Source organism: Moschus berezovskii, chromosome 6, assembly GCF_049115385.1.
Source record: "Moschus berezovskii isolate FMDL1 chromosome 6, NW_MosBer_1.0, whole genome shotgun sequence".
Lineage (NCBI taxonomy): Eukaryota > Metazoa > Chordata > Mammalia > Artiodactyla > Moschidae > Moschus > Moschus berezovskii.
In genome coordinates, this window is record NC_142465.1 from 78450506 (window position 1) to 78472651 (window position 22146).

Sequence of the window (22146 nt, forward strand, 5' to 3'; positions counted from 1 at the left end):
GCAAGGCCCTCTGGGGGTCCAGGGAGGCCCCATAGGAAGCAGGACCCAGGCAAAAGGCCCGGGCAGTGGAGGAGGAAGTGGGGAGAAGACCAGCCTCCACACCACATCCCGCCACCAAGATTCGGGGTACCCTGGCTGCAAGTGACAGATAGATACCCACCCGACACAGCCGAGCCAGCCCCACGTGCTGGGGTTACCTGACAAGAAGCCGGAAGGTGGGAGGTTTCGGGGTTGGTCTGACCGCTCAGAGACGTCTCTCAACACCCAGACTCCTTCTTGGTCCCGGACACGTCGGATTTGTCTCCTGTGTGTGCCACCCGCTCAGCCCGAGCTCCAGGCGCCATGCTCCTGTGCTGGCTCCCAGAAGCAAAGGAAGGGATGGGCGAGACAAAGCTCTCCCCTCCTCAGTGCAGCCCCGCAGACACCCCATCCTCCCCAGGGGTCTGGACTGGGTGGCTTGCCCACTCCGAGATTGGGCACTGCCAATGGGTAGCGGGATTGTTGTTTTGGGTGGGATGAGGGAGGAGTTGCTAGGGGGCAGGCTAGGGGTGTCCATGCCCGATTCCTTCTGTCCTGCTCCGGGGACTGGTCTTCCAGGCCACTGGCATCACTGCCCTTCTCTGGCTGCCTCGCTCCCTCCGGCTCCTGGATCTTTCCTGGTCTCAGCACAGCCTTGTCTCCCTCCCTCAGGCCCTTCAGACTGACCCTCGAGCCCCTTGTCTCTCCTCTTCTCCTCTTCACCCCTGAGGTTTCATCTTGGAGTCTTTCATTCAGCTCATGCTCTTCCTCTCCCAGGAATGTCCCTCCTCATCTTTTCCAGCCCAGCAGCTCATGCTCTGTGCTCAGCCCAGACGGTACCTCCTCCCTGGAGCCTTCCCGGTTCCTCCCGCAGGTGCTCACCCCTACCCCAGGCTCCCTAGTGCCCTGGACTGATCTCAGTCACATCACTTGTCCTTTTTCACGAAATACGTCTCTCCAGCTGTTTTCACTGATTGCTGTCAGGCCTCCCCAAGGGCAGGGATTCTCTTCTTCATCTTTGCCCCTCTGGCACCTGGCGCAGGGCTGGACGAACGGCCGCTCAGAGTGTGTCGTGGGAGGGAGGAGAGAGGGACAGGAAGAGGGCACCTGGGAGGCAGGGGGGTGCTGGGCAGCGATGGAGGCAGATGTGGGTGGGGAGCGGGGCAGGGAGCAGGGGGGTGGGTGCTACTTACAGCAGATTCCAAGCAGCATATCATTTCACTCTTAAATATTTCTGTGTCTTTTAAGGGTATGGCACAGGAATCGTAGTTAGAAACAAATGAGCCATAGTCACAGTACCGTTACACGTCTTAAAAAAAATTATGCTGATGTGTTTTTTAAACCCTGAAAACAGTGAAGACTAGAAGGGGAATCTCAAGGGTTCACCATGGTTCCTTTGAGCGATATGAGTAGGTGGCCATTAACGCTGGAAAGGTGACAGTGTTCCTGAAGATCAGGTGGTCTGTGGGCACCCTCACAGGGACCTGGTCTTAGGAGGATCTGGAAAGAGGACCCGTGGGAGCTCTGAGGAGAGCCGACGCCTCATGTCACTGCCTGCTTGACCATGTCAGCTACCTCACCTTGTATCCCAGGCCGGTGAGCCCTGCCCCAGGCCTGATCATGGTCAAGGTAGGACTTGAGCTGTTGGCCTCGCCCTTTAAGACACTTCATTACTGTTTGCAAACCATATTTCATTGAATCTAGAAAGAAAAACCTACCAACTGAGTTCTGACAGGTCGTTATTTATAAGCCACATCCCAGCAGCAGAGGGGCTCAAGAGTGGACAAGGGAGCTTAGGTCAGTGAAGCGCGAGGAATCTGCCCCGGGACAGAGTGGAGACGGGTGCCCAGCACTGAACTGGGGTGGCTGGGTGGCCTGGAGCCTCGGCTGTCCTTCCACAGACATTGGCTGAACCTCTACTCTGTCCCACCAGAGGGTGGGCCTGGAGAGACAGAGATGTCTCCAGAGCTCGGCATCCAGCCGAGGCAGGCGGGAGCAGAGCAGAGGGGGAGCACACAGGTCCAGACCCCCTCTAGCCCGGCTCTGCATCCTCACCCTTCACTTCCGGGTGTGGGTGTGAGCTGTCCCCACACATGGTGTGGGCTGTAGGGTGGTGACAGGAGAGGAAGGTCCCAGGCCGACGGGCAGGGAAGGCCGGTCATCTCTTGTCCACAGTGTCAGTGCCGAGGTGCAGGATGAGCCTGGCACGGGTCACCTGGCTGGAGGCACACTGCGGGACTGACCCTGGGGTAGGGCCTTACTGGTCCTCCCGTGGGCACATCGGAACCGCACACCCCTGTGCTTGTCTCAGCACCTGCTCTTTTCTGTCCAGGCGTTTTTCCCTCCTGTGAGGCCACTGTGGCCACCCACCAGGCAGCAGACTTCCTGAAGGCAGGACCTGGCCAACTCTGCTCACCAGTGTCTCCCGGGGCCCAGATGACACGTGTTCAGTATGTTTGAGAGGCACGCAACCTAGTAGCTAAGAAGCTCTTGGGGTTCAAACCTCTGCTTTGCAGCACACACGCTGTGTGCCCATGGGCAAGGCACTGGCCTTTCTGTGCTCCTCAGCATTTCCACCCTCTGCCTTAGGGGCTGTGGTGAGGGCAGTGGGACTGATGAGAAGTGCAGGGCCCTGTGCTTGGTTGTGCTGAGAAGCCGACAAGTGTTGGTGGTGAGGGGTGAGGTGCCTACGTGGAGGGGAGCCAGGCACCCCAAGCAGAAGCCCTGATGTGTGACAGAACAAGGGCAGCCGAGGGAGGGAGGAGCCACAGCGGGTCGTGGCCACGCTCGGCCTCAGATGTCCCTCTCAGCCCCTGAAGAGATCTGGTTTCGACCCTCGGGCAGTGGGGTGTCATGGACAATATTTAGACAGAGAAGAGCACTGGTTGGATTTATGTTGGGAGAGGAGAGTGTGAAGGTGATGGTACAGGGCTGGGTGGGAGACAGGCCAGGAACCAGAGCTGCAACCGTGATGATGGAGGTGGGCACCTCTGAGACATGTTGAGCAGCCGGGCCCCTGGGGACCTGGTGACGGAATGTGCAGGGTGGTGGGGAGGCGGCTCTAGGCTGCTGCCCTCAGGCTGACCTGGCAGGAGGTGGTCACGGGGACGGCCACCCACAATGGTGACCACAGGTCCCCTGAGTCCCACAGAAATGGCCTCCTATGAAGCAGGGCTTCCCCCATGGCTGAGAGAGTGGGCTCTCCAGAAACTCAGGGTGCCCCCGGGTCGAGCAGGCTGGCTCCAGGGGCCTGCAGCTGGAGACTGTAGTGGCCACTGTCTGCTGCTCTCAACCCAGGTCATGGTCATGGGACTCAGCAGTGACCTGCCACTGCTCTTCAGCTGACGCACTACACATTGTCAGGATGAAAAGTCCCATCGCCTGTGGGGGAGGCCTTCTTCCAGCTTCACAGATGAGGAAACCAAGACTCTGAGGCTCAGACCCTTGCCCAGAGTCTCCCAAGTTCAGAAGTGAGGCCAGGCTTGTCCCACTCCAAAGCCGTGCCACCACTCTGGCTGTGCCGGCACCAGCCCCACACGGAGAGGACAGACTGCTGAGCAGACAGACAGGTGCCCCAAGATCCCCAACCTCGACCTGCCCGCCCGGACGACAGCAGGTGATTCACAGGGCCTGGCTTCCTCGGGAGCTAGGGGACAAGGGTAGGATCACCCCAGGGCCTCCAAAGGTCACGGCCAACAGCAGAGAGCTCAGGAAGTCAGCTGTCATTCTTTTGGAACTAGTAACCATTGTCAGTGTTTTTATTCTGCCTTCTTAAAATAGCCAGCTGAGTTACTTCTGCGGTTAAAACCAAAAACAAAACACACATCCCCAGATTCCTGTGGGTTTAAATTTCTGCCCTTAATAGAGCATGCCTACCCCTTGGACCTTTTTGCAACTTTTCTTCTTTTCTTTTTTTTCTTTTATCTTTTTCTTTTTTTTTAATCTTCTGGTCAAGCTGCTCAGCTAATGGGATCTTAGTTCCTTCACCAGGAATAGAACCTGTGCCCCCTGCATTGGCAGCACAGAGTCTTAACTGCATGACCACCCCACCAGGGAAGTCTCTGGACATCTTTATGGAGAAAGTCCTGGAACTTTCCCAGTCCTGAAGGGAGGGGTCTGGGCGTGCCTCCCTCCTGCTGGAACTGCTCAGATGTCTCTGGTCTCCCTTCTGCCTCTTCGTCATCTCCTACGTGCTCAGACTGACTGCAGCGCCCCCTTTAACCCAAACCCCCTACACAAAAAGCTCCATCCTCCGAACGGCTCCGCCCACAGCTGGCACTCAGGACTAAAGAGCTTGGCCCTGTGCTCGGGATGGCATCAGACTCGTGCTCCAGGGGTCCCACTGCACCCACCCTGGTTCCTCAGGATGGCTTTCTCTCTCTCATAAATGTCCCATCTGCTCCCTCAACAGCCGCTTGTCTTTCCAAAATGATCATAATCCCTTCTGAGACCTTGCCGCGCTGTCCCCCAGAAGGAGGGAGGTGCCGTGGTTTTCAGCAGTCCCTGGGGGAGGTCACAGGGAGGAACCAATGGAGGAACCACCAAGGGCTGCTGGTGGAGCCAGAGTCCAGAAGGAGCAGGCAGATGGCCTGAGTGGTCTGGGCACATTCTTCTGGAAAAGCAGAGTGCCTGACACCCGATGGGAGATAAGGGCAGAGGGAGCCATAACCACCCTCCTCACCACCGTGTGACCTCTCCATGCCTCAGCTTCCCCATTAGTTAGACAAGGGCAGTAGTGACCACCTCATAGGCGCCAGGGCCCAGTCACCTTCTTTATGTAAACAGCTGGGTATTACCTAGCAGCATAACTTGGGAAGTGAAAATATCACCATTGTGGAAGAGCATTGTAGGTCCAGCCGGGGGCTAAGGGACCTTTGAAGGATTTGGGAATGGACAGACACAATCACTTTCAAGTTCCAGAAAGTTTACTCTGGGTTAGCAGTTAGCATGGAGGACGGGTGAGGGGAGTGAGGCAGGGAGGTGGCCTGGCTGGCAGAGAGCAGGCCGGGGAAGGGAGGGGCTGGGATGGAGAGAGCATCCAGGGCTGGAACTGGCAGAACTCGGTGGATCGTTAGAGGCATCAGGACTTGGGTTGATGAGTCCTTACCCCCGTGAGACTGGGGGTCACTGAGACGTGCCTTTTGAAGGAGATGCTATTCTGCATGGTTGATCAGCCACTGCCCCCCAGATCCTCGAAAGTAAGACCTGGCCCTCCCCTGCCCAAGGGTCACTTGTCAGCTTTTTCGGTTCTTCATATGTGGTTCAGTAGGCGTGTAAGTCCCAGGGGTAGGGAGTGTGGCCCAGAGAAGCCACACCCAGGACATACTTGTGGGATGAGCAAGCTCCCTCTTCTACCCTTTTAAAGGGAGCCCTTTGTCATCCCCTCCCGCAGCCCTAACCCAGGAGCCAAGCAACCTGCCTGCCACCAGGTCCATACCTGAATGCCCAGCTGCCTGGCCCATGTCCTGAGCTTCCCAGGCCTCCTCTAGCCTGCAGGACCCAAGAGGGCCCTAGGGTGGAGCTGAAGTCAGGCTAGTTACCAAATGAAGAGCATGGAAGCCACTGTTCTAGGGATCTGACTATGCCAGCCCAGCCCAGGCTCTGCCCCACAGGATAGGACTGCCTATCGGCTGGAGGAGAACCCTGACCAGTCTCACAGAGCCTACTCATCTGTCCTGAGAGCTCGGCCTCTTTGAGCGCCACCAGGCAGGGACTATGTCCATCTGTCCACATTGCATCCCCAGAGCCTAGAGCAGGCCTGGCATGTCACCCCATGAGCAGGGTGGTATGGGAACCTCCCCTGCACCATCGTGTGTAATAAGCTCTGGGTGCCTAGTCCATCAGGGCTCCTGGGAGATACCCGACTGCACAGTGCCCGGGGGTGCACCGAGGCTACAGGCAGGAGCACTCCTAGCCTGGAGCTGGGCTCTCAACTCGGCCATGACGGGGGATCTTGACTAGTGATCCAACCAGTGGTAAACACTCATGTGCGTGCTTGACAGATGCGCAGGGGTAACACGCAGGGCAGACTCTTGCCTGAGACGAGCAGGGTATATGCGCTCTGCCTGTGTTCTTGCCTGGAGAATCCCAGGGACGGGGGAGCCTGGTGGGCTGCCATCTATGGGGTCGCACAGAGTCAGACACGACTGAAGCGACTTAGCAGCAGCAGCAGCAGCAAAGCTTCTTTTAAAGCTAGGTCTGTGTGTGGATGGAACCTAGAAGGTGCAGAGGTCAGAGAAAACAGGTAGTGTGAACGCAGGTTGGCGCTTCCCTCTTAAAGAAGGATTTTCTCTTCCTGTTCATTGTCCACCCACCACCTCTCACACTAGAGCACAGTGAGCAGATCTTACCTCTAAACACGGCCTCTCCAGGCCTGGAGAATCTCATAGCCGGCTACCTGGAGACCTCACCCTAAGATCCAGACAGACAGAGTGGTTTACACCTTTGTGAACATGCTAAATGCCACTGAAATGGTGAATTTTACTTTGTGCGACTTTTGCCTCAACTTTAATGAAAAAGACCCATCACTACTTACAAGCACCCGTTTGGCACCAAGTATCCTGTTGGTGCTGGTTTGCATTACCAGATTCCCCTGGGCAGTTCTGCAGGGCGGCTCGGTGTCCACCTCTCCGTAGATGAGCTGACTCAAAGGGGAAGGCCGTGGCCAGGCCTTTTGGTAACAGAGTCAGGATTTAAAACCCCATGTCCTTGGCTCTGGAGGTAAAGAACATCACTGGGAGATTTGAGAGGAAACTGAGAGAGGAAAAGGGAGCTGGGGGCAGGGGAGGCAGGTAGATTGACTCTGCATTCAATGCCTTTTTGGAACTTTTTACACTTTGAACCTAAGAAGGGTTTCCAAATCCAAAGATAATTAAAAAGTCAAGAAAGAACACTTACTTGCAAGTATAAAACCAAACCCTGTCTCAATATTGTCATGTCAAAAACAAGCACACTGAGGCCAGGCCTCTGATCCATCCGCTCCCCACGTGGTAGACTCAGCCGGGGCTTCCCTCCTGGCCTCACATGGCTACTATAGGAATTAAGAGACGAAACAGGACGATGAAGGTGACGCCGTACACGTGGTGCTGGCCCGCCTCGGTGCCCAGAGAGCAGGCGCTGTCCTCCCCACTCCCGCTCTCCGTGTTTGTCCGTCCGGGACCCCGCACTCCTCTGTGACCTGTGATTTTCTTGTCCTCAGAGAAAGCCACGGACGGCTCCCTGCAGAGCGAGGACTGGGCACTCAACATGGAGATCTGTGACATCATCAACGAGACCGAGGAAGGGTGAGGGCCGCGGCGGGAGAGGGAGGCGGGCGGGGCGGCCACTGCAGTTCATCTTAAACATTTCAGAGCCGTGATCTAGCCTGACCATCTCATCAGGTGGGTGAGAGGCCCAGAGATGCCGGGTGTGCCACTGGCCAGCTGGCCCCTGGATGCTTCCCACCCAGCGGCCACAGCACAGCCTACTGGCTCTTCCAGGGACATCACCTGTGTGGCATCTTCACAGAACAAAGCCAGCCGGAGGCTCCTAGAATCCAGAGGTGGCCCTGAGCCGCCTCTGCATGCCGTGGGAGGGACTGTGCATCAGGGATGCCTAGCTTCCCCCGTGAGCAGGGACAGACTTTCATTTCCTTAAGATCTAAAAGCAGCACGGAGGGTCGGGATCACAGGGAGGCCAGTGAACATGTAGCAGAACCGAGAGAGGCTGGGCAGAGTTAGTGTTTCTGGAGCACGGGGCACGGCCTCCTGCTCGGGGTCAGGGCATCCCACTGAAGCATGTGGTGTGGCGGAGGCGCCGTGGTCCCAGCTCCTGGGCTCTGACTAGCATTGCTCACTGGCGTGTGACCTTCGGCAAATCACTGTACCTCCCCAGGTCTTTGTCCTCAGAGAGAAAGCTCTTTTCTCTCCAAGACCCTGAGGGGAGCAGGGAAGGGTACTGTCCTTCTCATGAAAAACCAGGGATGAGGTGGGAGGGGTGTGATGACTACCGCCAGCCGGAGGAACTACCAGAGGAGGCCTCTGTCTGGAAAATGAGGCTCGGCAGTTGGAGCAGGCTCTCAGCACTCCCCTCATTTCTCCCTGTGCTGGTCCAGTTGCCCTGCAAGGGCTCCCTCACCGAGTGGAGGGAGCAGACAGGCAGCACCAACCTGGGCGTCTGCGGCACACGGTCAGGGCCAGTCAGGAGCGCTCAGTGGCTGCCAGAGCCTTCCAGTTCCCCGGCCGTGTGCCCTGGGCTCGCTGAGGTGCTGGGTGGGGACACGCCCTCCTACGTCTGGACTCCTAAGTGTGGCAAGGAGTGGTGGGCAGGTGGTGGGGCCACCGAGAGCGAGGACTGAGGCAGAAAACCTCATGGGGCCCGGTCGTGAATGTCGAGGCTGGAGGTCACTACCGTGTCCTTAGAGAAGCAAGTCCCCATCTCGCTATAGACATCGGCGGAACTGGGGCCATACTTGTTCAGGTGCTGTTGATGTGAGTACCTCCTGAGTTCCAGGCTCTGCACAAGGCCCAGGGGATCCAGCAGTGAGCGGGGCAGACATAACCCTTGAGCTCACTGAGCTTGTCATCTAAGCCTTTGTCTCTTGTCTGCTGCCACCTTGGGTTGCGTCCACTTTGTGCCCTGGCAGAGAACTAGACCCACAGGCTGGTAGACTAGAACTAGACTCGTAGAGCCGTAGCCACAGGACACGGGCCAGAACTGCTGGTTCCCAGTGCTGCGCCCCTTCTCTGGTCACTCGGTAAGAAGTGGAGACTCGTCCCTTCAGAGTGCTAATGCGGCCACAGGTGAGCAGCCAAGCCAGGAACAGAAACCAGCTTCTCCCAGGTTGGAGCCCCGAGGGCGGCTGAGGAGCTGCCCCAGGGCATTGGATTGAAGACTGCCCTCACACCCCAGGGGCAGGTCCCTCCGCGGCCAGGGCCATGTGGCCCTTCACCCTTGCGTCACCTCTGTCCCAACCGCCCCCCACTCAGGTCTGTTCCCAGGAAGCCTTGGCTGCCTCCTTCACTCCTGTCAGGGAGCCCCCGACTCTCCTACATTGCCTTTGATGGATTTGGCACTGACAGCCCGACACGGCCAGCCAACAACAGGACATCCCCCTCCCCGCTCTCCCCAGCCTAGAAGTATTGCTTGAGCTCCTGCAGCGCATGGGGCTCTGGGAAGGCAAAGTGTCAGAGGAGAATGCCGCCCCCCGCCTCTAGGGGGTGTCCTCTCTAGCCGGGCAGCCCCCGGAGGTGAATGTGGCCAGGAGTTGAGGTCTGGGAAAGGGTCATGAAGCAGCACGATTTCAGCTGGGCTTTTGCTCGGTAGGTGTGCAAATTGTGGGCCACAAAGGCTTTTAGGCTGGAGCGGTCCAAGCAGTGTGGCTCTCCTCTGCACAGGGCTGAGGGACAAGGACACGGGTGAGGCGTGCAGACGGCTGTGGGGTTACAGGCGGAGCAGGGAGAGCAGCTGCCACGCTCCCCTCCCCACCGTGACCACAGGCCTCGCCAGCCCCTCCCTCACCTGCCACCACACGAGGTGGCCTCCTTTCATTTCCTCCCCACCTGAGCCTGGTCCGGACTCCTGCCTCTACTACCTGAACCACTTTCCCCGCTCCTTCCAGCTGACACCATCCCACCCTTCACGCTCAGCTGCGGGCCTTGGAGAAGGAGGAGGCTTCCCTGGCTCCCGCATCCACGCACCCCGCTCCCCCTGGGTGGATGAGAGCTGTTCCCATCTCCCAGCACCTCCTGATCTCAGGCACGCAGCCTCCCTGTTGGATAAGGAGGTTCTGATCCTCCGCCCATCCTTCCTTTTGTCCTTCTGTCCAGTCCCAAAGATGCCTTCCGAGCCGTGAAGAAGAGAATCGTGGGGAACAAGAATTTCCACGAGGTGATGTTAGCTCTCACGGTGAGTGCCCCGTCCCTCCATCCATGGAGGACCACAGCCCACCAGGGCCTGGCGGGATTCCCAGCCATCCTAGGGCCCCTCTTCCAGGTGGTAGCAGTTTAGTCACTAAGTCATGCCCAACTCTTATGACCCCATGCACTGTAGCCTGCCAGGCTCCTCTGTCCGTGGGATTCTCCAGGCAAGAATACTGGAGTGGGTTGCCATTTCCTTCTCCAGGGGATCTTCCCGACCCAGGAATTGAACCCAGGTTTCATGCACGGCAGGCAGATTCTTTACCAACCGAGCTATGGGGATGTGAACAAAGCACTGGCCTGTCTACACAGCTGGCCAACATGGAGTGACAAGAGAGGCTATTTGGAAAAGTTCTCTTCAGCCTACTGGTGTGGGGAACAGACACACTGAGGCCCACAGCCCTCCAGGGCGCGTCATGGGACACAAGGGCAGAGGACCTGCCCGGTGACACAGAAGCTCAGTGCATACAGGCCTCTGGGGGGCAGTACCCAAGTTGAGTTCCAATTGACACCTGGACTAATTGGCCCTGGAAAATGAACATTATGCAAGAGGCCAAGGCCAGTCCTTGCCCACAACAGGGCAAGACAGACATGAGCTGGCAGCCTGGCAGTCAGGATGGGTTTGGCTGGGGAGTGGGGTTGTGGCAGAGTGGGCTCTGTCTCTGCCTCCCCCAGGCAGTACTTATATCTGGATTAATCCACTAAACTGAAAGTCAAAGGCAGCTCCTGCCAGGAAGTGGAGACAGGAGTGGGGAAGGAAGTTGGACACCTTTTTCCCAGGCCCAGGGTCACCATTTCAGTGGAGGTTCTCTGCTTTCCAGCTGAAGAGCCACCTCCCTCTAGATTGTGCTCAGCTCAGAGATGGCCACTCCGCCAGGGGCCTCAGCCAGCACTCAGCCCTCAGCCCACCCCGAACTCACCCCCAAACCACCCAGCCCCCGAATCCAGCATTGTCCCTGCTCCCCCGTGTTCTGGGTCTCTCTTTCGAACACCGCACCCTCTGCCGGGTCTCTGTGCTGGGACGTGGGTGGGGGTGAGGGTGGGGTCCTGGGTCCTGCCCCTCCTCTGCCGGGAGCTCACGGGCACCACACGGCATCCAGGTCTTGGAAACCTGCGTCAAGAACTGCGGGCACCGCTTCCACGTGCTGGTAGCCAGCCAGGACTTTGTGGAGGGCGTGCTAGTGAGGACCATCCTGCCCAAAAACAACCCACCCACCATCGTGCACGACAAGGTGCTCACCCTCATCCAGGTGAGTGCGGGCAGCCCGGGGCAGGTGGGGAAGAAGGCGCCCCCATCAGTGCCGCTTTTTGTCTGTCTACTTGGGTTTCTCTCGTTGGGACCGTCTTGCTCATCTGCGGACGGGACTTCTGAATGAGGGAGCCTAGTTGGCAGAGGCCTGGCTGTCGGGGTGATGCTGCCAAAGGACCAGCGAGTCCAGGAGGGAATTTCTGCTCCCTGGGGGTGGCAGGCAGGCTTACAGAGGAGCCGCTGAGCAGTGGTTATCAACCCTGTCCCCTTGTCCCCTCTCAGTCCTGGGCTGACGCGTTCCGCAGCTCGCCCGACTTGACGGGTGTGGTGGCTGTCTACGAGGACCTGCGGAGGAAGGGCCTGGAGTTCCCCATGACTGACCTGGACATGCTGTCGCCCATCCACACGCCCCAGAGGGTGAGGGGCAGTGGCAGGGGTGGCGGGGGCCACTCCAGAGGGGGTTTTGCGGCTGTTTCCTGGGGGGCCCTGACCTCCCAGCCTTGCTGATTCAGCCTGTTGCCTTCTAGACCGTGTTCAACTCAGAGACACAGTCAGGACAGAATTCTGTGGGCACTGACACCAGCCACCGAGGGGACTCCAACCAACACACCACACCCCTGCCCACCTCGGCCCTCCTCCCCAGCGACACACCCATAACGCCGACCCCTGAGCAGGTAATCAAACCTGGGTCACAGCCATGCAGGTCAGGCCGTAGGCCCAGCACCTCCCCGCGCACTAGGGAGGGGGCCCTTTCAGTGTGGAAGTACTCCACCCAGTCCTCAGGCAGCCCCACAAGGGCTCACTATTTGGGAGATGAGGCTCAGAGAGGTCAGTGAACTTGCTCAGAGCTACACAGCCCAGTGAAGACAGGGCCAGGATTCAAGCTTAAGTCTGTGACTCCAGGCAGGCTCTGTCCTGCCCCCAGGCCCTTCTCCAGACTGTCCCCTCTGTGGAGCTTTCTGGGCAATGCCAGGAAGAGGGAAGACTCAGCAGATGGTCCCTCGTCCGCAGCAGCTCCACTCCCTGCTCGGGTTTGCTCAGGCGCTCACATAAGGTTTCGTTTGAATAGAGGTTCTGCTAAAACAATGGTTCTCAAACATCTGCGCAGCAAAAATGTTAAACCCATGTCTCACACCATGATACTTCCCGTCAAGCCCTAAGAAGAGGATTGGGGTTGTATGTAGTGTAAGATCCCGGAGGCCAGTCCTGGGCAGGGTTTTCTGGCGCCCCATGAGTAACTTTGCAGGACTTCCTTCTTCAGACCATGCCACTTGTCCCTCCTGCCCCTGAGGCCAGCGCCATTGCTTCTGTCCTACGAGGGACATCCACAGCCATGCCCAGCATCTCTGGGTGTTCGGTCAGTTTACTTGTGGATGGGAGTCGTTCATGGCCTGTGCACTGTGGGTATCACTTCTGAGGTGTTTTACAAATGTCTACAGTATTGTTGAGCCTCAGAAACAAGCTTACCAACAGCCTTCACACCCAAACCTATTTAATTCTGTACTTCTAGCAAGTTATGAAGTCAATCCCCAGAGTTACAAATATTACTAGAAAAGTTTTCCTAATAAATAATAGGCCCAATACTAAAAGGTGCATAAATGTTGTAAAATCACCCTGTGATCCAAAACTGATCTCAGTTCAGTTCAGTCACTCAGTCGTGTCCAACTCTTTGCAACCCCATGAACTGCAGCATGCCAGGCTTCCCTGTCCATCACCAACTCTTGGAGCTTACTCAAACTCATGTCCATTGAGTTGGTGATGCCATCCAACCATCTCATCCTCTGTCGTCCCCTTCTCCCGCCTTCAATCTTTCCCAGCATCAGTGTCTTTTCAAATGAGTCAGTTCTTTGAATCAGGTGGCCAAAGTATTGGAGTTTCAGCTTCAGCATCAGTCCTTCCAGTGAACAGTCCAAGAGACTCTCAAGAGTCTTTTCCCACACCACAGTTCAAAAGTGTCAATTATTCAGTACTCAGCTTTCTTTATAGTCCAACTCTCACATCCATATATGACTTCTGGAAACACCATAGCTTTGACTAGATGGACCTTTGTTGACAAAGTAATGTCTCTGCTTTTTAATATGCTGTCTATGTTAGTCATAACTTTGCTTCCAAGGAGTAAGCATCTTTTAATTTCATGGCTGCAGTCACCATCTGCAGTGATTTTGGAGCCCCCAAAAATAATGTCAGCCACTGTTTCCCCATCTATTTCCCATGAAGTGATGGGACCGGATGCCATGATCTTAGTTTTCTGAACGTTGAGCTTTAAGCCAACGTTTTCACTCTGCTCTTTCACTTTCATCAAAAGGCTCTTTAGTTCTTCTTTGCTTTCTGCCATAAGGGTGGTGTCATCTGCATATCTGAGGTTATTGATCTTTCTCCTGGCAATCTTGATTACAGCTTGTGCTTCATCCAGCCCAGCGTTTCTCATGATTTTCTTATATCTCATGATATAAGTTAAATAAGCAGGGTGACAAAACTGATCTAACCTGGTTATAATTTTAACCAGTTTGCCTGAAGTCTGGCCTCTGTGTAGATTAAGACTGATTATGTCCAGTGGAAGAAGGTTCTTGCTAAACAAGACTGAGTAGTCTGAGTAGTTTAATTTCAGAGGGCCCTTCTGTCTTTTGGGACACGTTGATGTAACTCCCAGACTCCTTGTAATTAGGTCCCATCTGACCCAGACACGTGGGGTTTGTGATCAGTCGTTTTTCCACTCGCTTCTACCAAGAGCCTTCATTAAACAGGCCAAATGTACCAAACATTTACAGGTCTGGAAGGTGCTGGCAGACTGCAGTAGACTGTGTCTACTGCCACTTTTTCATCTATAAAGGGTGGGGGATAGTGATGCCTGTCTCATGAGACTGTGGTCAGGATTAACTAGCAACATACGATAGTACTTGTCATTTAGAGGTGATCAGAATGCCAACTGCCTTCACAGGCACCGTGAATTTATATGATAACACTCGTGTTCTGAAATCAACTGGGTCACCCAATTTAGAATACATCCAGCATTTCCCAAAATGGAGGCCACTAAATCTTAGACTCATGAGACAGCCCGTGATCAAAGGGTTCATGAACCAGGTCATGTGTGGCAACGTCCACAAGGGTCCCTTCCTGGACGTTCACGGTGTCCACGTTGTCCATGAGGACACAAGACACCCCGCAGAGCCCACGGTGTGAGATGCTCCACCAGGGCCCTCCCATCACCTCCCCTGGGTGCTGAGACTCTGCGACTTGCTGTGCAGCTGTTTCCCAAGCCAGGACCTGGACCCTGATCCCTGAGAATCTGCTCACATGCATACTCAGGCGGGGGTGGCACTGGGACTCACCCTCGGTAGAATCTGGGACACCAGAGCAGGCCGCAGCAAGACAGAACCCCATCCTCCTGGGAGGACAGCCTCCCTCCTCTCCCCTCGGGGGAACTGCCCTTCAGGGCCTCGTTAGGCGCCGGCATCCATGAGATGCGGGTGTGCTCAGCTTCTTTCCTCCTGGCCTCTCCCTGCTCCGGGCACTCCGGCTTGGAGATGGTAACGGTTGGTAGCACCTCTGTAAGCGGGTCAGTGGGGATGGGAACAAGCCCCCCACAGGCCTCCTGGCACAAGGCTATGGTCGAGGAGCCTGGAGAGGGTGCCAGCAGGTTGGGCTAGTAGTGCCAGGCTCTGGGAGGGGCATCAGCTCTGGACCCTGGCCTCACTCAGCAAGACCGACCGTGTGTTCCAGATCGGGAAGCTGCGCAGCGAGCTGGAGATGGTGAGCGGGAACGTGAGGGTGATGTCAGAGATGCTGACGGAGCTGGTGCCTACCCAGACGGAGCCAGCGGACCTGGAGCTGCTACAGGTGAGTGGCCACTGCCCCTGGCTCGGCCTCCCCGCCCCCCACCAACAAGGCAGTTTCCATGGCAACTCTGGGCTCCTAGGTCACAGTGGGAGAGGTTAAAACCAGGGACTTTGGGCTCCCTCAGATTGGAACTCAGCTTCTACCACTTGATGGTGTAAACAGTAAAGCCCCTCTTGTCTCAGTTTCCTCGTATATAAGATTGCTTTTATGGTACACATTTGGCATGAGAATTAAATAAGGCTTTGCATGTAAACACCCCTTCCTGTGCCTGGTTCCAAATAGCTCCCAATCAGTGTCTTGAGGAAGGCTGGAAGGTGAGGTTTCCATCCATCAGAAGAGGAAGCCTAGCAGGCAGGCGTGAGCTGGGATCTATGGGCCAGGGCTCCCGTATGTCAGGTGATATCCCCAGGGTCCCACCCCCAACTGGGCATGAAGGGGCTATATGTGGGGAAAGGCACCCTTCCCATGGAGGTCATCCCTGGGGACCCCCAAGGCCCCGGAGTCACCTGAACCTGTGAGGGGACAGAGGGCTTGATGTGATCAACTCATTTGGTGACTTTCCTGCTGGACCCTCACATTTCTGGTGGGCAGAGCTGGGTCATTCTCATCTCTGTCCCCGGGCTCAACTGAGCTATGTGGCCCTTACCTTACTGCAGGAGCCAGGGGGCGGAGTGAAGTCAGAGTCTCAGAGTTGAGTGAACCCACAAACATGAAGAGTAAATGACAGAAGCCTGAGTGAGTTGGGAAGCGACAGATTACTGTAGTGCAGTTAATTTCAGGTGTCTCATGCCAGGGCCATGCAGGTGTGAGTGATTCTGTGGCCTCAGGAGGCTGGCTGGCAGGCAGGGGTGACCCTGGGACAACTGACAAGCGCTGAGCATGTCCCATGTGCCAGGTTCGGATGTGGACACGTGATACAGGTTCACTCACACAGTCCTCCCCTTTCCCCCCATAAGGTCGGTACTCTCACTGTCTCCATGTCCCAGGTCAGCAAACTGCAGAGGCAAAGAGATGTCATGAGATATGCCCAGGGTCACAGAGCTGGTCATCAGCAGAGCTGGGGTATGAACCCAGGGCCCTGGCTCCAGTTGCTGCTTTTCCCCTCTTAAGAGGGGTAGGCGAGGAAGTGGGAACAAAGCCACAGTGTGCTTAGTCATGGGGGAGGAGAGGGGAGGCCCATAGGATGCTGGAAGGAGTCTGGGCTGCCCTGCCCCATGCTCAGGGGGCAGAAGAAATCCCAGAAGAGGGTCTAAGTAGGGGAGGGGCAACAGGGTCTGCAAAGAGCCAAAGTCAGAGGTCTTCCTGATGCCAGGAGAAAAGTCTGGCTCGTGGCTGAGCCCACAATGCCCAACAGCTGTCTGCTGGTACTCAAGACTCAAACCTGGGCCCCCGTCCACCTGGTGGCAGGCCCCTGAGGAAGGAAGCACTCAGTCCAACAAATGAAAAGCCTGTGATGCTGCAGCTTCTAATTTTTTTTTCTTTTTCCCAAACAAGCTTAAATCCATAACACTAACTGATTAAAAGTCAGTCTGTGACCTGGTGACTAAATGCAGTGTGGGACTCTGGAACAGAGGGGGAAAGGACATTAGTGGAAAAGCTCGTGAGACTGGAGTGGCGCTTGTAGTTTAGTCAATAGCAGCGTACACATGTTGAGGTCTTAGTTTTGACATTGCCAAACTAAGGTAAGGAGAGGCTGTGTGAAGGGTTTACAGGAACCCCTGTGCTCTCTGACCTTGGGAACTTTTCTGTATATTTAAAATTATTCCAAAATAAAAGGCATTAAAAAAAGAAATTAGACTAATGAGGCAGAAATTTGGAGTCGGAGTTTGTGGATAATAGTTGGATCATCCAGTTCATTTTTTATGCTTTGGTCACAAAAAACCTGACTGCCCCCTGATAAGTGGCAGGTGTTTCACCAGCCCCCTTGCCAGCTTAGCCTTTCCCCAAATCGGAGATGATGGCAGGAGCTCCATCCAGAGGTCCGCACAGAGCCAGGTAAACCCACGGCGCAGTTCCCATCTGGTTGTGTCCAGTGTTCTCCACACTTAGAAATGAGACGCCGGTGCTCGTCCGTAGAACCCCAAAAGCTGTTCCCTGCAACCTCAAGTCCAGTGTGGAGACCGCTGCTTCTCCATGGCGCGCCAAGGACCGGACGTCCAGCAGGGACGGCCTCGCTCCCAGTCCAGTGGCCATAGTTGTCTACCTTCTTTCCCCGATAGGAGCTCAACCGGACGTGCCGTGCCATGCAGCATCGGGTCCTGGAGCTCATCCCCCGCATCGCCAATGAGCAGCTTACTGAGGAGCTGCTCATCGTCAATGACAATCTCAACAACGTCTTCCTGCGCCACGAACGGTAGCTCCGCCTCTGGCCCCGCCCCACCGCCTGCCCCGCCCCTGGCCCGCAGCGCCACCATCTCCTTTGTTCACACCCGCTGATCTTTCATCTCCCTCCCAAACACCAGGCCAGTCGCCCAGTGCACACTCTCAACTGTCTTCATCCAGCGTAGGCCACAGTGCCCACCTTCCGTCCCACCCCTCCTCTCCTGCCACCTGAGTGCCTGCATCCCACCAACGGGCTAGCGTCGGTGGTGGCTGAGCGCCTGGGCCCACAGCCAAACAGGCCTGTTCTGTCCCTGCTCCCCCACCCCCACCCTACCCCCCAACTGCTTGGCTCTGGGGCCTTGGACAAGTCACTTGACTTAATTATGGCTCCTTGATTGCAAACTAGGTAAGCCCTTCTGGCTAACTTAAGCAGAAAAAGAAGTCATTAGGAGAACAGCCTTTATTGAATGGGTAGTTTTCAGAGCCCAGAGAAGAATAAAACAGTGAGCCCTCTCAAGGGGGCAGAAGGGTAGATGCCAGGGTGGCTCAGGGGTCTCAGGACAATAATGCCTGGACTGTGATCCCAGGGTGTCACCCTGAATACATGGGCTTCAAACACTTGCCCACTTGGGGGGTATCATTCTGTCCAAGAGTCAGCACCCCCAGGAGACACTCCGATTGGCTCAGCTTCCTTGTGCCCACAGGAGTGGGAGGGGAGAGGCCCCCTTGATCCTGGCAGTCCCACCAGGGTCATGGGAAATGGGAAGCAGTTCCCCAGAGGAGCATGTAGGTGCTGGGCCTGCAGAGACAGCACACCCCTACTCTTCTCTCTGTCTGTACAGTGAAGCTGTGATCCCTTGTAGGTAGCCAACAGCCCATGCAGTTACTCCTGTAAGGACCTCGGCAGGCAGGCTGTCTGCACAGGTGCTAATTATGCCTGCTGCCTCCAGCTCCCAGTTCATTTCATATGTTTATCCATCAGCAGACACTTGCTCAGTGATTCTTAATGAGGTGATGGGGATTGGGCTGCAGCAGATAACATCTGCCCAGCCTTTCCTGCTCACTGGACCGGTGGAGCCAAAAGCCCCTGCCACTAGGAGTGTGGGCTGGGGGGCGGCCCACGGGCCCAATCTCGAGGTGACCAGGACCCCTCTGACACCCACCCATCGGACCTCGTGTCTGGTTGTTTCCGGTTTGCGGTCACTCCTCCTCAGTGTCTCTGCTTGATCCTCACACCTGGGAGGCAGGTTGCAACTGGTTGTTAGTTGTTCAGAGGTGATGTAATTCACCGGGGGTCACACAGTGAGGGACAGAACCAGGACAAGAGCAGATCCCAGACTGAGGTCTTCAGCCCACCCAGCAGCAACTAGGCCTGTCTAGGGTGGTGTAAGTGTCTCCACGAAGCAGTGTGAGAGATGTGTGTCCTCCTCACACCACTCAGACACTCACCACATGCGCAAAAGTATGTTACCCAACAAGCCCAAAAAACCCACACCTCCACTGTGCGTGCGCCCCCGTTCCGTTTCCCCTCTAGCCTGTGCCTCTTGTCTGTTTAATGCTGGGTGTAACTGAGGTAACTAGGTAATTGGCCATCTGATGGGGACACTTGCTAGTGAAAGAGGCACCCTGTTAATGCTCCCCGAGGGCATCCACTGGATCGTCCGGGGCCAACCTGGCCAGTCACCACCCTGTTTGTGACCCGTTCCGTGGGTTTCGAGACCTGCAGTGGGCAAAGCTCTGGCCTGGCCGTGCTGAGGACCCTCTTCGTCTGTCTCCTTGACCCAGGTCTTTTCTGTCCCGTAGGTTTGAACGCCTCCGAACAGGCCAGACCACCAAGGTAAGAGGCAGCTTCTCCGTATTAAGGACAGGACGGGCTGTGCCCACCTCCCTCCCTGGGTATCCTAGCCAGAATGTGTCTTCTTAGCCAGGTTCTTAGAGAAGGCTCTTTCTAAGGTTTTTTGTCACTGTCCCTTTAGGGTAAACAAGGTTCTGCCACCAGCTAATGTGCCAGGGTCTTGTGAACCTCCCAGCGGGTCCAGCTGAGCTAGAGGCCAAGGGGAGGAAGAAAGACTCCCTGACTCCCAGTCATAGCTGCTGGGGGTGAGGAGGGGAGGAGGGAGCCTAATGACACACCCTCAGGCAAAGAATGTAGGCGCCAGTGCTTCAGGGCAGAAGGGAATGAGGCTGCAGCTCCGGTCAGAGGGTGACGGTGCCTCTCCCCTCCCCACAGGCCCCAAGTGAGGCCGAGGCAGCCCCTGACCTGATCGACATGGGCCCTGACCCTGTAGCCACCGGCAATCTCTCGTCCCAGCTGGCAGAAATGAGTAAGTGCAGCACTGGGGGCTCTGGCCATTGTACATTACATACCATGGGTACCCCTGCAGCTCTTGGGGTGCCCTCTCATTACACAGTTGGGGCTGGAGTGCCCACAGCAGAATGTCGGCCCAGCCCCCACCGCCCCGGGGTCCCCTGCTGAATCTTGCTACAGGGCTCACATCTTGCTGCACAGCTGGGATAAAGCATGTGGGCCTCTCCCTCACAGCCCCGCAGCTCCTGAGCCCGCTCAGATCTCAAACCCCACTATTGTGTGATTGCCCCGGATCATCTGGTGAACTTGGACATATCACGTGGACACCCTGGGCTCCTTTTCTCCTGAATAAGCTTATGCACAGAGCAGGCTTAGACCAGGCCAGGCCCAGAATGGGCTCCTGGCACACGTCAGCCATCAGCACCATCGTCATTTGATCTGTTAAGTGTTATCGGCTGCCTGCTCAGAAGTAATTGAGAGAGAGGAAGTGAGGTGCCTCCGCCAGCAGGTGGCCTGTCCCATCCATATGCCCCACCCTGCCCCCATTCCAAGTTGCCCTGCTTCTCCAGAACTGGCCTGGCAGGAAGCAGCTCAGCCATGACTCAGTGTCCAAGAACAGCCAGGCAGACCCTTCATGTGGTCTTTTTGTCCCCACAGACCTGGGCTCCAGCAGCGTGAGGGCTGGCCTGCAATCTCTGGAGGCCTCTGGCCGACTGGAAGACGAGTTTGACATGTTTGCGCTGACGCGGGGCAGCTCATTGGCTGACCAACGCAAAGAGTGAGTGCTGAAACATACCCTGGGCTCCTGCGGTTTGGGTCAACCGCTGTCAGGGGAGGGCCTCTCTCCAGGTCCCTGAGCTCGGTGTGTGGGTGGGCACACCAGCACCTACCTGCACCCCCTCAGGATGGCAGAGTTTTTCCCCCTGAGTCAGTCCTACATGGCCTGGGATGGATGAGGGAGGGACGCCCGTTGAGTGATGACCAGCTTGGTTCCAGAATCTTACACAAGCCGAGCAGATGAGGAAACAGACTCTGAGAGGCTGGTCATTTGCCCCAGCTCAGGCAGCTAATGTTTGACAGCACGGGGAACCCCAGACTGTCTGGTTCTAAAACACAATGTCTCCAACCCAGCCCAGCTCCCCAGTGTACTGTACAGCATGTACCAAGCTCTTGGGGGCTGGTCCAGTGATTTCTGCTATTCTGCAACCAGCCCTAATTTCCAGAGAAGTCGCATTATCCCACTCACGTCTGCCTGCTGTGCCCTCGAGCTGGGGCTCTATGCTTCCCGGGACTGTCCATTTTCAGGGAGATACTTTCAACAGCGGAGGCCACGTGGCCAAGTGTCCACCAGGCCGACTTCCCAGGACGGGCTCCATACAGGCTGGTCAGGGGACGGGGTTTGCTTGGGGTTGTTGTCAGCCTTTTGCTTGTAACCCCCGGGCAACCAGGATGTTACAACCAAGGAAAGCACTGGACTAAGGGAACTTCTCGGCAGACTCCATTCTGGTCTCCTTGGAAACTGTTGATGGGCCTCCAGAGGGCCCAGGGTCCCCCATCCACACTGGCCAGTCCCAGTGGAACCTGACAGGCTGTAGCCAGCCTGGCTCATAGGGCTGCTCACAGCCCCACCCACTGGCCAACCAGCCCTGCGCTGTGAGCAGAACCGTGAGTCTGGGGCGGAGTCTGTGCTCCCAAGCCCAGCTGCTCTGGGACCAGCAGCTCACGGTCGCCCTCGAGGGAGGGGTGCAGTGAGGCTGCTGTGTGACTGGAGGCTAATGAGTCTGGTGGGACTTGCCAGCAGAAGGGCGGCCCGCCTGAGAACCCCAGCCCGGCTGAGGTTTGCCTCCGTACTGCCCCTACTCTGGGAAGCCCTGAAGGCCAGAGAAAAGTACACCCCGAGCTTGCCTCCAAAGCCTGCAGTCTCTTGGGTGTGGGAGGTAGCCTGCCTGTGGACCACTGCCTTGCAGTGCTAGGCTGTGGATCAGCTCGTGCAAAGGGTCAGAGACAGGGGTAGCGTGAGACACCCAGTTTTCCGGTTGGCTCCAGCCGCCTTGCGTGGTGAGCCATGTGACAGGGTTAACTCGCCAATTCCTGCGCCCTCCTGCTACCTCCGTTCTTCAGAGAGGCTGCCTGAGAATTTGGGGGTTTATTCTAGAGAACCCTTTAAGTGCCAGCCTACCCAGTCCCCAGGGAAGCAGGTTGGCGCTATCAGAGCTATGTGTGGCCCACAGCTATGGGCTGGTCCAGCCCAGCTCCAGCAGAGTGTGAGGTGGTCCCCACCCACCCCACCTGGAAGAAAACCCCTACTCCCTAATGGCACAGGGCCTTCCTTTGAGGCTGGAATCCCAAGATTCTCATCTTCTCCTCAACAACTGACCCAGGGACTTCCTGATGGTTCAGTGATTGACTCCATGCTTCCAATGCAGGGGGCACAGTTTCGATCCCTTGTCAGGGAACTAGATCCCACATATCGTGGCATGACCACCAGAAAAAAAAGGCTGACCCGGTCTCACCTC

The 22146-nt window shown here is 56.5% G+C and overlaps 1 protein-coding gene across 2 annotated transcripts in view; it reads left to right on the top strand.

Moving 5' to 3' along the window:
- Positions 1-22146, top strand: part of TOM1 (target of myb1 membrane trafficking protein) — a 40635-nt gene that overhangs the window by 11999 nt on the left and 6490 nt on the right. For both annotated transcript variants that reach the window (XM_055394662.2, XM_055394664.2), the window contains exons 2-11: positions 7217-7301; positions 9825-9903; positions 11015-11164; positions 11446-11580; positions 11691-11837; positions 14884-15000; positions 17220-17353; positions 19126-19159; positions 19553-19646; positions 20288-20408. In XM_055394662.2, the coding sequence (XP_055250637.2) occupies positions 7217-7301; positions 9825-9903; positions 11015-11164; positions 11446-11580; positions 11691-11837; positions 14884-15000; positions 17220-17353; positions 19126-19159; positions 19553-19646; positions 20288-20408 (1096 nt within the window). The remainder of the gene's footprint in view (positions 1-7216; positions 7302-9824; positions 9904-11014; positions 11165-11445; positions 11581-11690; positions 11838-14883; positions 15001-17219; positions 17354-19125; positions 19160-19552; positions 19647-20287; positions 20409-22146) is intronic.